The following is a 14449-nucleotide window of genomic DNA, read 5'->3' as shown; positions in this document are numbered from 1 at the left end:
ACTCTAACGGAGGGCTTGCCAGAGCCGCAGACCCCCACACCATTGCTAACACTACTGGTGAATGCTTCAGAGCGCTGGACCGCACTATGGAGGGGAACAGATCTATCCCATCTGTTTTTCATGGCCAGCATTCATTCAACAGCAGAACTTCCTTCTTTAGACACCAAAGCCTAGAGTCTCACAGGTGCCTAACTCCCATTGATTCCAACGGAAGTTAGGAGCCTAAATCTGGGCCCGAGTCCTGTCATAAGGACCAATGTCTAAGGGTGACTGAATGGGAACCGCAGCTGTTTGTACCAAATCCTTTCTACAGTGGTGAACTGTGGTCCTGTTCTCCTAGGGAAGGAACTGGCAGAGAGGAGACAGAGTAGTTAGTCTATAAGCATTTTATTTCTTATTGCACAGAAGCAATTGAAAGCGGACTTGAGTTTGTATAGTGCACTTCTTATTTCTTTGTGTGTTTCTGCAACTAGTATCAGAGGGGTAGCCGTGTTAGTCTGGATCCATAAAAGCAGCAGAGAATCCTGTGGCACCTTATAGACTAACAGATGTTTTGGAGCATGAGCTTTCGTGGGTGAATACCCACTTCGTCGGATGCATGCAACTAGTGTCTATCCTGCTTCCCTTGAAGTCAACCACAGATAGTGCCGTCTACAAAAGGAGGATTTCAATAATTTCCATTTGGAAAATGAAAAGGCATTTACAACTCTGAGTTTCCTACCTTACTGTACTTCTCCGCAGTGTAACAGAGCTCTAACTGTTACATTCTTTATTGCATTTGTCCGTCTATTGCACATATAGTAAATAAATGCACTTATTTGGAAAAGGGGCAGGGTTTTTTTTATAATTCAAGTGTTTAAATGTGGCATTCTGCGTGTATCACATTCTGCTATTGAAGCTATCATAACATAACATCATTGGTGGAGGCTCGGGTACTGGGTTTTGATTTCTTTCACATAAACATATTGCTAACGTGAGCTCCAGCTCAGAGGTGGGAGGGCACCCACCATCTAAACAAAATCTCCCCTTGTGAAAACAAAAATATAACTGACCACCTGGCAGGGAGAGCCTCCAAGTTCTCTCGGTGGCCCATCTACTCACACGTCCCAGCCTCCGCTCTTCACTTCTCATTCTTTTCGCCTTTGTCGTCGGCAGCAGCAGCTTTCCCTGTTGGTTTGCCCTCTTTTGGGTCTGTGCTGGAGGACTTCTCCACTTTCTCTGCCTTGGGCTTGGTAGCCTTTGACGCGTCTTTGGGTGCTTCTGCCTTGGGGGGCTCCTTGGTGTCTTTGCTGGGTTCTGTCTTGGCAGCCTCTGATTTTTCTTTGGGTTTAGCTTCAGCTTTGGGTTTCTCCTCTTGGTCCGTTTTGGGCTCAGCCTTCTCCTTTTTAGGTTCTTCCTTCTTTTCTTCAGCCTTCGGTTTCTCAGGCTCCTTCTCTGCTGGTTTGCTGGGCTCCTTGGCCTTGGCTTCCTTTTCCTGAGGTTTAGGCTCAGGCTTCTGCTTAGCAGCTTTCTCCTCCATCTTCTCTTCTTTGGGTTTTGGTGCTGGTTTGGCAGGCTCCTTCTCTTTCTCTTCAACCTTTACAGCTTCCTTTTTCTTCTCCTCGGGGGCAGGGGGCTCAGGCTCAACAGCTTTTTTCTTGTCATCTTCTTTGGGCTTCTCCTCCTCTTTCTTCTCTTCTACCTTAGGCTCAGGTTTGTGAGTCTCCTTGGCTGGGATTTCCTTTTTCGGCCCCTCCTCTTTCTTGCTGTCTTCCTTCTCCTCCACTTTAGGTTTGGCTGGGGCTTTCTCCTCTTTCTCTTTCGGCGTCTCTTCTTTTACAGGCACCTTGGTTTCTTTCTGGGGTGATTTGATCAATTCTTTTTTGGGGGTTGCTTCTTTCTCTGGAGGCTTGGCCTCGCCCTTCACAGGAGGCTTGACCTTCTCTGGAGACTTGGCTTCTGGGGACTTGGCTTCCTCTTTGGTGGGGGATGCAGGCTTCTCTGGAGACTTGGCTTCTGGGGACTTGGCTTCCTCTTTGGTGGGGGAGGCAGGCTTCTCTGGAGATTTGGCTTCTGGGGATTTGGCTTCCTCCTTCATTGGGGACCTGGCCCTCTTTGGAGACTTTGCCTCCTCCTTTTCTGGGGACTTGGGCTTTTCTTTTTCACCTTCCACTTCTTCCTCGGGTTCTTCCTTCTCTTCTTCTTTTGCCTCAGCTTCTTCCTCACCCTCCTCTCCAGCTTCCTCTTTCTTCTCAGCCTCCTCTTCCTCCGTTACCTCTTCAGTCACCTGGATTTCCTCTGTCTGCTTCTCCACAATCACAGTTTCCTTATCAGGTTTCTCCACCATTTTGACTTTCTCCTCACGTTTCACCTTTATGTGGGTGGAAATGCTGGGGAGTTTAGGGGGTGTCTCAGGGAAGGGGAAAGGTCCGAGTCCAAACCCGATGCGACATTCCTCTCCTTCCAACAGCTTTCTGTTGTGAGTGAGAGAGACGGAGAACAGAAGTCAGAGTCCACTTGGCAGCTCTGAAAATGTTACTGGTAAATCTTAACTTTGCTTTTGTGAACCCCTGGGTCTGACCCAAGCACACTGAACTCATTAGGAGTCTTTCAGTCAACCACAATGGGTTTTGCATCAGGTCCTAAGGACTCCCTTGGGGTCCTGGTTTCGGTTTGACATTCACCCTCCAGCTCCTTGGAGAGGGGGTGTATTTTCCCTAGTGGCACTGGGGAAACCAGCTTGCTGTTCATACGAGCCTGCTGTAAGATTTCAACCCCTTGCCTCCATGATGCACAACCTGCGGGCCTGAGCAGCTTGATGCTTAAGATATTGGTTCCCCTCCTGCCCTAGGGTAGGGCCATCGGTGTACTCAAGTCTATGTCTACACTGCAGCTGGGAGGTATAATTCCCAGTTGGGGTAGACACAGGGGTGGCTCCAGGCACCAGTACACCAAGCGTGTGCCTGAGGCGGCAAGCCACGAGAGGCGCTCTGCTGGTCGCTGTGAGGGTGGCAGGCAGGTTGCCTTCGGCGGCATGCCTGTGGAGGGTCCGCTGGTCCCGCGGCTTCGGCGGACCTCCCGCAGGCACATCGCCAAATCCGTGGGACCAGGGACCTCCCGCAGGCAAGCCGCCGAAGGCAGCCTGCTTGCCGTGCTTGGGGCGGCAAAATACCTAGAGCCGCCCCTGGGTAGACATCATATATACTAATTGTGCTCGTGCTAGCAAGCTAAAACAGCAGAATGGCCGCAGTGGCACAGGCAGGGGCTTGAGCTAGTCGTCCAAATACAACCCCAATTGGAAATCCCCCTGTCCTGCTACCTGCGTCACCAGAGCCTCCCTGCTCTTTTTCGAGCACTAGTTCAAGCAAAGCTCACACATGTCTGTCTTCCTGAGCTGGGAGTTCCAGCTCCAGTGGAGATAGAGTCTCAGCGAGATGAAGATGGTGGCTTGGCAGAACTGCCCAGGAGAGGCTGTTAAATGACTTATGGTGCCCTGTGAAAGGAAGTGGGGGTGATGATACTGATTAGTGAAAAGCCCCCAATGCTGGTGTCTATTTTGTATGCTTAGCATTGGGTAGTTCTAAGGACTTGCTGAGAGCTGCCTCCATGGGCTCATCTCTACCCCTGCTTGTGGCTCTGTACCTGTAAGCAGCAATTTCTATATCCAGGGCCATCTTGACATTCAGCAGGTCCTGGTACTCGCGGAGCTGGGCTGCCATCTCCCACTTGGTGTTCCTCAGCTCGTTGTCCAGCTGCTGGATGGTTTCCTGGGCAGAAAGACAATTAGGGCTGTGTGCCAGGCTGGACTGCCCCAGTTCCCGATTTCCACTTTTCACAAGCAAAGCGGTGACTGAGCTGCCACTGTGCATCTTGGGACACCATGGTGTCCAGTGTTCCTCTCTCACTGCCTTCAGATACTGCAGTGCTAGCTAGATGTGGATGAGCAATTCACTGGGCTCATTCTCACCTGCGTAACCCCTGCACTCAGATAGGTCACAGTTATCTTCAGATTAGCCAGTGACTGTTCTCTCTAATTTTTTACATCCATGTGCAGAATGAATTGTGTTATGTGCACCAGTAAGGAAATGATGTGTGGCAGGGTGGGGCCAAAGGGTTCAAAGTGTTGGAGGGCGCTCAGGGCTGGGGCAGAGGGTTGGAGTGCAGGGGAGTGAGAGCTGAGGGTGCGGGCTCTGGGATGGGGCCAGGGATGAGGGGTTCAGAGGGCAAGAGAGGGCTCAGGGTAGGGCAGAGGATTGGAGCCCGGGGGGATGAGGGTTCCAGCGGGGGATGAAGGCTCTGGGGTGGAAATGGAATGAAGGGTTCAAGATGCGGGAGGGGGCTCAGGCCTAGGCAGAGGATTGGTGTGCAGTGGGTGAGGGCTCCGGCTGGGGGGGCAGGCTCTGGGATGGGGCCAAGGATGAAGGGTTTGGGGTTCAGGCTGCCTCAGGCTGTGGCAGGGAGAGAGGACTCCCCCCAGCCCTCTCTCCCTGCGAGCAGCAGCTCTAGGGGAGAGGTGCCATTCCCTGCAGCAGCCCTGCATGCCCCAAATTGCTCCCCTCCCACCCCCTACCTCTCTCCTCTCCAGGCCTCTGTGACTGTGTGGCCCTTCATAGCCTGTTTAGAGAGAACTATCCACCCCGTCTGCCCCACGTGGTGATAGTCTAATGAAAACATCAGGAGTCATATCCCATCTCACCAGCGAGTGGTGACTGAGTCTCTCCACCTCTCACAGAGAAGCAGTTCCCCTTTGGTGATAACTTGAGGTGCAACTATCCCCAGTAGATCACAGCATGGTCCTAAATTCCCCAAGCCACGACAGCCTGTTCTCATTCTTAGTGAGTGCAATGGCAGGGCATGTTCTAGGACACAGCTGGTGACTCAGGGCTCCTCCCTCAGCCATTCCACCATCAGGTGCTTAAATCCTGTTCAGGGATGCAGAGGGATTGTTTGATCAGTCGCCCTGGGGGTAGATCAGACTGGTCTGGAGTGTCTCTCTGGGGCAGGAGGAGGCAGAGCCTGGGACAGGGGAAATCCTAGAAAAGCCAAGCCTGAGGAGGAAGCTTCGGCTGAAGTTTACACTTTGGTGGCGTTTGAAGTACCAGCAAGGCCAAGTCCCAGGAAAGGGGTGGGGCTGGAGTCTACCCAGTGCATGTGACTCTGCTCAAAGCCTGGAAGCGACAGCTAGGCTGCCATCAGGGCCGGCTCCAGGCACCAACTGAGCAAGCTCGTGCTTGGGGCGGCAGATTCTACGGGGTGGCTTCCGCCCAAACCTAGGGCAACATGGCCACGCTTTTGTTTTGTTTTGTTTTTGTTTGCTGCTCCGGCCGCCCTGTAGGAGGCGGCAGCGCAGAAGAGGGGAGCACCCTGCAGCAAACTCAGCAGGGCAGCCCGCCTCCTTCCCTCCCCGCCAACCGGAGCAGAGCCCTCCCGGCAGGCGGCGCGGTGGTTGGGACTGCGAGGTGCGCGCCCCGCTGCAGAGCTGGCTGCTTCCTTCTCTCTCTCTCCCCACTCCCTCCCCTTCCCCTGCATTAGACCAGGCGCGCACTCTGCAGCACAGGAGTCCCCTGGCTCTGGCCACCCTGTAGGGTTTTTTGTTTTGTTTTTCCCCCCGCTTTGCCGGCCGTGCCATTGTTTTCCCCCTCTCCCCGCTTTGCAGCTCCAGCCGCACCGTTTTTGTGTTGTTCCCCACTCCCCTGCTTTGCCGCCCCAGCCGCACCGTGTTCCCTCCCCAGGTTTGCCGCTCCAGCCACGCTGTTTTTTTCCCCCCCTGCTTTGCTGCACCAGTGGCCCCGCCCCTTTTTTTTTTGCTTGGGGTGGCAAAAAAGCCAGAGCCAGCCCTGGCTGCCATGCCCTACTCCTTTAGCTGTGCCACTTCCCGCCCCCTGCACTTCTGGGGACAGGGTTATACAGACCTTGTCTGTCATGAGACACTGCAGCTGGGTGATGTCTTACTCCTTTGACAGAACAAGGAGTAATGGTCTCAAGTTGCAGTCGGGGGGGGGAGGTTTAGGTTGGATATTAGGAAAACCTTTTTCACTAGGAGGGTGGTGAAGCATTGGAATGGGTTACCTAGGGAGGTGGTGGAATCTCCATTGTTAGAGGTTTTTAAGGCCCAGCTTGACAAAGCCCTGGCTGGGATGATTTAGTTGGGGATTGGCCCTGCTTTGAGCAGGAGGTTGGAGTAGATGGCTTCCTGAGGTCCCTTCCAACCCTGACATTCTATGTCCTCTGCTGCATGTTACCTGATAGGACAAGACATTAGCATGATGACGGTCTTCTATGTCCGCTCTCTGCCTTTCTAAGGATTCCTTGGTCCCCTTGAGGGCTTCAGATTCGGTGACCTTGGACTGGAGCTGCCGGCGGTATTCCGAAATCTCCTCCTGAGCAGAGCGGATTGCATCCGTGTTCACCTTGGCAGCTTCTGACAACTTGTCCAGCCTCACTGCAGTGGTAGATGGAAAGAGAAAGCTGGAGAGAGGAAAGAAGAGAGAGAATCTCCTCCTTGATTAGATAAATTGTATGTTCTTCTACGGCACCCTTCACTGTAGAGTCAGAGTGCCAGCCATTTGGTCCCACCTCCCTCCCAGCTGAGGTTCTCAGAGGAAGGAGGCATCCTGCAGAAACCTCCTGCAGCCATGAATTTGCTCATGTACCCAGCACTAATTTATTTTGTGCAATGCTTCTTTTCATTGCAAAGAGCTGTGTCCTCGTCCCTGAAAGACTAGGAGAAGCTAAGGCTGTCAGAAGACGGCAATCTGCTGAGGTAGTTACCCATGACGCAAGGAAATTCTCCAATGCATAGGATGACCATACATCCCATTTTGGCCAGGATAGTCCCTTTTTATGCCCTGTCTCCGCTGTTCCAACTTTTTTTTGACAAAGCTGGGCATTTGTCTCGTTTCGTTTTGCCAACTGATCATCAGCTTTGTCAAAAAGTGGGGTGGGACCACTAGCGGGGCATGGAGGAACATGCAGAGGGGCAAGTGGCAATGCCAGACCAGTGCTGGAGGGAGGGTTAGGAAGAGTAGCTCATGCCAGCCAGCCTGTCCCACATGCAAGGGAAAGAGGGGGGCCTCAGGTGGCCCCATGCACAGGCAGGTGGGGGTGGGGGTTCAGAGGGCCAGTCCCCTGTGCAGAGGGGAAGGGGGTCTCAGGTAGGCAGCAGGGGGCTCAGGTCAGTGCAGGCACCAGTGAGGAGGGGGACCTCAGGCTGGCCTGCACAGGCTGGAGGCAGGGAGGGCTTGGGCAGCCCCACATGCAGGGGTGCAGCGGGGCGGGGGGGCATCTCCAGGGTGAGAGGGACCTCAGCCTGGCCCCATGCCAGTGGGAGGCAGAGAGGGCTTGGGCCAGCCCTGCACAGAGGGAGGACCCTCAGGCCAGCCTGAGGATGTCACCCTACCAATGCAAACCTAACATTCAATCCATTCCTTTCTCTCGCAACATTGTCACAAAACTGACTGCTTTAGAAAACTGCAAGAGCCCCATTGTCACAGAATATGGAAGAGACCGGTTTGATCAGAAAATCCATCTCCCTGAAAGCACAAGTTACAGTCTTTCTCCTTCACATGTTAAGTGACTATTGTACTTGAAATTAACCAAAAGGCCATGGAGAACCTTCCTGAGAGGAATCACGGGGCTGAAGATCTCAGAACTGGATTAGCCCTATTAACATTCTTCTTGGAAACTTTTCTATCTTACCCTGCACCACAATTTTGCAAAACAGGTGAGGAAAGCCAGTATGAGTCATAGAATCATAGAATATCAGGGTTGGAAGGGACCTCAGGAGGTATCTAGTCCAACCCCCCTCCTCAAAGAAGGACCAATCCCCAACAAAATCATCCCAGCCAGGGCTTTGTCAAGCCACGCCTTAAAACCTCTGAGAATGGAGATTCCACAACCTCTCTAGGTAACCCATTCCGGTGCTTTACCGCCCTCCTAGTGAAAAAGTTTTTCCTAATATCCAACCTAGACCTCCCCCACTGCAACTTGAGACCATTACTCCTTGTTCTGTCATCTGCCACCACTGAGAACAGCTGAGCTCAATCCTCTTTGGATCCTCCTCTTTGGGTAGTTGAAGGCTGCTATCAACTCCCCCCTCACCCTTCTCTTCTGCAGAAGAGTCACCCTCAGCTGACGTGCAATCCCAGGCTGTCACAGAAGAAAAATGCTGCAATGACACAGCATGTTTTCAGGGGCAGTTTTCTGCTGTTCCAGGTAGCTGGTGGGTCCTCTTCATTACAAGGACCTTCCAAGAAGGATGTTGATGGAGTGGGGCAGCAAATTCCCCAGATGCAACTCCTCCCTAATAGCATCAGAAAGTAAAGGGTTTGCACTCTGGCTGGCAGATCCGCCCTGGCAGATTAAACCCCACCAGTGTGAGCTAGCAGGCTGAACAATGGGGTAATGGGCAGCCATGACAGGGCAGCTGAGTCTGACTCCAGCGGTGCTGCTGCCTGGCAAAGGCCAGGAGGGCTGCAGAGGCTCCCCCTAGTCTGGGTAAGAGGGTTGCGGGAGGTCAGGTCAGTCTGTTGCAATCCCCTGGCACGCAGGTGTGGCAGGGGTCTGAAGGAAGCTGCACCCAGCCCACGTCTGGTGGGAAGAGATGATGATCGTGACACAGGGGCTCCAGGGTGGGGTAGCAGAATGAAATCCCACACCCCGCGCCCCCCATGTACACGGCAATGCCCGGAGCTGGGAAGGGACATGCCCTGGCCGCTGGCTGGAGTCAGGCTAACAGGGCTCTGCCATCGGGAGCGCGCTACAGGAGCAGCCGGGCTGATGGAAAGGGGCCTGGGGCTCTGCTACGGAGGGATCCCGGCACGGCGGCACTGCTCTGCCCGGGTACCGCCCCACGCCGGGCTCTGTAGGCTCAGACTGCGGGCCTGCGGCTGTACCGCGCTGCGCACCAGGCTGTGCGTGGCCAAGCCCCGCCGGCGCCTAGCCGGGCTCCGCAAGAGTATCCGCGGCGGGGAGCCTGGCGGGCCCATCCCCTCCGGAGAGAGCGAGGCGGTGCCAGGGCTGCAGGAGCCTGGGCAGACGGGCCAGGAGAGCCTGGGCGATGGTTCAGCCCAGGCAGAGCTCGGACCAGCTTGCGGATAGATCCGGAGCACCGGCTGCGCAGCCCGACTGCAGGGGGCGGGGGCGGACTGCAGGGGCCGTGCCCCGGGCCTGCAGCTGCTCCTCTCCCGGGGCGCGCAGCGCTGCGTTACAGCCCGGGGGGGTTGGGGGGCAGGGCTACCCCGTCCCGTCTCCGCCGGAGCTGTCTGGACGGCGGCGGGGAAGCAGTAGCCCGGGGGCCGAGGCTCCCCAAGCTGTCGGGGCTCCCCGCCGGCCGAGGCGCTGTCCAGGGTGCTGATCCGCGCCGTGCCCGCCCAGCGGCGCTTTCCATCGACTCCAATAGCGACAGGAGCGCAGCTCGGCTCAGCAGCCGCCAGATCCCCGCCTGCAGCAGCCCCGGGTGATCTGACCAGCGGGGCGGGAGCTACCCACCTAGCAAACCAGGGCCTGGCTTTGGGAGCCCAAGGGCACAACGCCACCCCGCCCGCCCCGTTCTCCACGCGCCGGTTCCTGCATGGGGCCCCGGAGCAGCGCTCCGCCCAGGGTGCTGCACGAGCGCGCTAACCCCCTCTCCTCCGTGCAGAGCTGACCCGGACGTTGGGAGCCAGGCAGGTCGGCAGCTCCAGCGTCCCAGGTCCGCATGGCCAGTGCTGGGCGGCTGATTGCGCAGCTCCAGCCCAGCCCTTCCCAAGGCGCTGGGTGGGTCTTAGCCTTGCTGGGTTGTTGACTCACCTTGTAGGAGTTCGGGTTGTTGTGGCCTGATCCCCGGGAACCTCGGCCCCCTGCAGCGCCACCGGGGAGTGCTTGGCATGGGGTGGGGGGGGCTAGAGGGTGTGAAATGGGGGTCTGCAGACTGCAGAGCTGGTCTTTGGGGAGCTGGGCCTGGGGAATAGCCATTGGCCTCAGGCAAGTGACGAGTCAGGAAGTTCTCCGCTGCAAAAGGCGGCGGGGGGTGGGTGTGTGTGGACGGGACCAGACGGTCCGTGCAGGGTCGGCGCGTGCCGTCCTTACTCCCGGCATTGGACCCCTCCTGGGAGCTGGGGCCGGGCTGGCGGCCCAGGGGCTCCAGGAGCCAACCGGGGTGCGGTGCCATGGCTGACTCCTCCCCACATGTCGCAGTCCAAGCAGCCGGCTTCGCTGTTTGTAGCATCCCTGGGGCGGGGCCGCGGGAGGAGAGCGAAGCCCCCGCGGGACAAGCCGGGCAGACCATGGAGTTCCGGGCGGCTCTGAAAGACCAGACTCAGCACAGACTGCGACGCCGGCTGCTCCCACCTCCTGCACTGCCCTCCCGACCAAGGGAGAGCCCCCCTGAACCCCCATACACACACAGGGCCTCTCCGCGCTCTGCTGCAGGGAATGGGGCGCCCCAGCCTCCTGAAAACTATCGGGGCGAGGTTCCGCAACACCCCATCCCTGCAGAGCACTCCCCACTAGCTGCCTGCCCCCCCCCAAGTCCCCTTCCAGGCAGTACGAAGGGGGTGCCTGGGTCCCCCATTCCTCCTTCCTGGACAGCTGTGATGGTTGGAGGTACCGTAACCCCTCCCCGCAGCGCAAACGGGTCTGCCCAGCCCCCTCCTCCCTGCCGGCTATGGGAGTGAGGGATACTGTAACCCCCTACGCTATCCACAGCGCAATGGGGTCCGCCCAGCCCCCTCCTCCCTGCCGGCTACGGAGGTTGGGGGGTACCGTAACCCCCTCCCCTGTCCGCAGCGCAGTGGGGTCTGCCCAGCCCCCTCCTCCCTGCCGGCTACGGAGGTGGGGGGCACCGTAACCCCCTCCCCTCCCCGCAGCCCCCTGCACTGAGGCGAGCCCCTCACCTCGGAACCACTCCTCCGACTGCAGCGAGTTCTGCACCGCGTGCCCCTCCAGCTGGGCTCGGAGCTCCTTGAGGGCCGAGGTGACGTCGGGCTTGGCGGTGTCGCGGAACTCGAGCGAGGCCTGGCTGCCCTGGATCTGCAGGAGCAGGTCGTTCACCTCCTCCTCGTGCGTGCGGCGGAGGAAGAGCGCCTCGTCGTGCAGCGCCTGCGCCTTCTTCTCCAGCTCGCCCTTGGCCAGGCTCGACTCCTCCGTGTAGCGACCCAGGGCGCGGGCGGCCGCCTCGGTCTCCTCCCGCTGCCGGGCCTCGTCGTCCAGCCGCTGCCGGAGGTGCTGGATGTCCTCCTCCAGCCGCTCCAGCTCTAGCTGCAGCTGCCCCTTCTCGTTGCCCAGCCGCACCACGGCGCCCCGCATCTCGCCGATCTCCCGCTCGTAGAGCTCGCCCAGCGCCGAGCGCCCGGCTTGCTGCTGCCGCAGCGCCGCCGCCTCGCCCTCCAGCTGCCGGTTACGCCCCTCCAGCTGCCGCACCTTGTCGATGTAGCCGGCGAAGCGCTCGTTGAGCGCCTGCAGCACCTCCTTCTCGGAGCGGGTGCGCAGCTCGCCGTTCAGCGACTCCAGGCTCTCGGCGGACGAACCCAGCTGGCTGTAGCCGCCCGCGCTGCGCCGGAGCGGGGAGGCGGCGGTGGAGCCGCGGGACCAGGACTGCGAGTGGAAGCCGCTGGAGGCCAGCGAGCGGGAGCCGCTCCGGGCGCTCTCCTTGCGGAGCGAGCTGGCCCCGAAGAGCGCGTCTACACTGTAGCTCAGCATGGTGCGGACAAGGCGGGCCGGGACTGCGGCAGGCTAAGGGAGCCGCCGCTTATATAGGGCTCCGGCACACGCCCCCTTCTTCCAGACAGCGAGCCGGCTGGGGGGGGGGGGGGGGGGGGGGGGGATGGCGTCTCCTCCTCCTTCGCCGCCCGTTCCGGGGCTCGGGGTGGGGGGGTCCGCAAAGGCAAGAGCCAAGTGCCAGGTATAGTGGGGAGGCGAGAGCCCCAGAGGGATCCGGAGTTAGGAGTCCCCCTGACCCCTTCCCACCAGCGGGATTCCCCACCGCGCCCCCAAAGGAGCAGGCGAGGCCCAGGAGAAGAGAAGATCGGGAGTTAGAAAGACCCCCCCGCCCCCTCCCTTTCCTCGCTGGGGAGATGGGGCGGGCAGCCCCCCAAGAGCAAGGCCCCTCTCCTTTTGACCCCTCCGCCAACTGGAGTCCGTTTGCGCTGCGGGTGGAGACGCCCAGGTGATGGGAGGGGGGCAGGTCCCCGGCGCTCGACCGCTCCGCTCCATCCCCCGCGCTCTGCAGGGGTCACCCCGCCGGGCTTTGCCGCTGTGGGCTAGAGGACAGGCTGGTCACTGGCCCATCCCCAGCAGGGGCCGGGGCAGGGAGCTGTGCTAGGAGCTCTTCCCAGGCCTGGGCTTCTCTCCGTGGTGGGCTCGCTGGCCTGCTCTGGCCTCCAGCTCACTGGCAAACGCTTGGAAAGAAACCCGGGAGCCTCATTTTAACTCCACGAGGCTAGAGCCTCCGGAGGGAGGGTGGGGACAGGTGAGACACTTTCCTGGAGGTGATCGCTGCTGCACGAGGCCCTGTTCCTGGAGGCAAGGGAACAGCACAGGCTGATGACTTGCAAACTTGAATCACCCATGAGCCGCCTGGCGCTGCCGCAGCCCGGCCCGCTGCAGGAAGCAGGGGCTGCTGCAGAACCAGCGGAGAGGCGCTCAGAGGACTCACCAGGTCCCGAGAATGACACCGGCCTGGCCTGAACCAGGGGTTCTTTCTCTCCCATTTCACTGGTGCTGCCGGCCGGTCCGATCTGTGCGGGGAGGAGCGAGGTGTGTGCTTGCCGGCGTGCCCTGTACTGGGGGAGAGGCCGCCTCCTCAGGAGAGTTTGGGAGGGTGAAGCCCCCCGGCGGGCACCCCGAAGCGATCTCTCTCTCTGCGTGTCTAACCCATCCACTCGCCCAGCACCAGGCTACACGTGCAGACAACATCCCTCTTTCAGCCTGTGCTGGGGCGGGCGCGGTTTGAACCCATTGCTGTTTAAAGGGCTGCGGCTGGGTCCCTCCACTCTTTCCCCACGCTGCTCCCTAGAAGGGAGAAATCACTGCGTGGGTGCGGGGATTCTTGCATGATACTTGTGACTCTCACAGCTGGGCGGTGGCCACAGGTGAGTCCCCGGGGCAGCATGATTGGCACCCTGAGAGAGGAGGAGCCCCGAGGAAAGCAACTGAAGGTGAGCTAGGGTGGCTCTGGGCTGGGGGCGGTCCTTTCCCTTGTGCTGCATGGGGAGGGAGTTTCTTTAAATAAGGGGGGAGCTGGGAGCGGGATTTTACTTCTAAGAATGTCACTGCTGAGCTGTTTGATGGGGGCGGGGGGAGACCTCTGCCTATGGAACAGGTATACCCCTGCTAGCCACGAATGTGCCTCAACCCTGGCCCATCTGGGAAAAGAATGGCTCTCAGCTGGCAGAACCAGGCCTCACTGCTGAGATAGCCAACGACAGGGGACATTGTCTACAGCTCATTTCCATCGGATGGTGGCATCTTTCCAACTCTACCCACTTGGACTAGGGCCTGCAAGTGCCAGTCTTCCTTTACCACCTCTCTGAGCCATTCAGACCCCGGCACTGCTCAGGTGTTTGCTTTTCAGTGACCTAGCAAACACCCTTCCACTGTCTGGAGGTAGCTGAGCTGAACTTGCTTTACTGTTTAGTATTAGCCTCACAGATGGAGGAACTGAGACACAGAAAGGTTGAAGCCAGCGTTTTCAAACCTGGGTTGCTAAAGTTAGATGCTACAACCTAATTTAGGTGGCTAAATAAGTGGCCTGATTTTCAGAGGCAAGGAGCAAATAGATTTGATTCCAATGGTGCTGCAGGAGAATTTGGCCCTAGGAATTTTACATTTTCCTAGCAACTCCAGTACAATTCCTGGTATGATGTTGCCAACTTGACATTTCCTAGTCAAAAGGAGTTTGCCCATCACTTCTAAAGGCACTCTGCCCCCTGTGACACGGACCTGCAGCTCCTTGGCCAGTGAAAGGGCAATTTAACAACCCATTCAACATAGGCAGCAAAAGTATGTAGTGCCTGATCGAAGCCACAAGAGGGAGGCAGATTGAAATTACTTGGCCAAGATGCTGGATTTAGCACCCAGACTCTTGCAGATTATTTGCAGATCAGAAATGGGCAGGTGCTTGGTTTTCTCTGTCACCTGCCTGGGACACTGGTATACTGATACAGAGAGAAGAGCACCAAATCCCAAAGTACAACTTCCCTCACAGCCAGGGATTCAGGTGGTCTCCTCTCAAACTACTCGCCTGGCTAGAACCTGCTTCATGGCTCAGAGCTGAGGAAATCACAGCATGAAGGGGTCTGGCTGCTCCTGTGGGCAGCTTGGCTCTGTAGCTAGTTTTTGTTCTCTTCTACCTAAGAGTCAAGCATCTCTTCCTCCAGCAACCAGTAGCTCAGAGCAGGAGTGACCCCGCTTACATCACCACCTGATGCTGAACTGCTGCAGCAGCCCAGGCAGACCTGCCAGCAGCAGGACTGCTTCCAAGTGGCAGGCT

General features: G+C 58.0%; 1 protein-coding gene across 1 annotated transcript; it reads right to left on the bottom strand.

Annotated features, from left to right (window-relative positions):
- Window positions 1-380: 380 nt before the first annotated feature.
- On the bottom strand, window positions 381-11672 carry NEFH (neurofilament heavy chain). Its single transcript, XM_032764664.2, has 4 exons — window positions 10854-11672; window positions 6222-6421; window positions 3622-3746; window positions 381-2453 (listed from the first exon to the last, which is right to left on the bottom strand). Exons 1-4 carry the CDS (start codon window positions 11656-11658, stop codon window positions 1121-1123), a joined length of 2463 nt encoding a protein of 820 aa, XP_032620555.1. The 5' UTR covers window positions 11659-11672; the 3' UTR covers window positions 381-1120.
- Window positions 11673-14449: the final 2777 nt, after the last annotated feature.

Source organism: Chelonoidis abingdonii, chromosome 22 (genome assembly GCF_003597395.2).
Source record: "Chelonoidis abingdonii isolate Lonesome George chromosome 22, CheloAbing_2.0, whole genome shotgun sequence".
NCBI classification, from domain to species: Eukaryota; Metazoa; Chordata; order Testudines; family Testudinidae; genus Chelonoidis; species Chelonoidis abingdonii.
The sequence above is the reverse complement of the archived record's forward strand: the minus strand, read 5'-3'. Positions and strand labels throughout refer to the sequence as shown.

Coding starts and splice junctions, on each gene's coding strand:
- NEFH (XM_032764664.2), bottom strand. CDS start 11,658: ATGCTGAGCTACAGTGTAGACGCGCTCTTCGGGGCCAGCTCGCTCCGC. Junction 6,422..10,853: donor GTCGGAGGAGTGGTTCCGAG/GTGAGGGGCTCG, acceptor CTACCACTGCAG/TGAGGCTGGACAAGTTGTCA. Junction 2,454..3,621: donor ATAGAAATTGCTGCTTACAG/GTACAGAGCCAC, acceptor CACTCACAACAG/AAAGCTGTTGGAAGGAGAGG.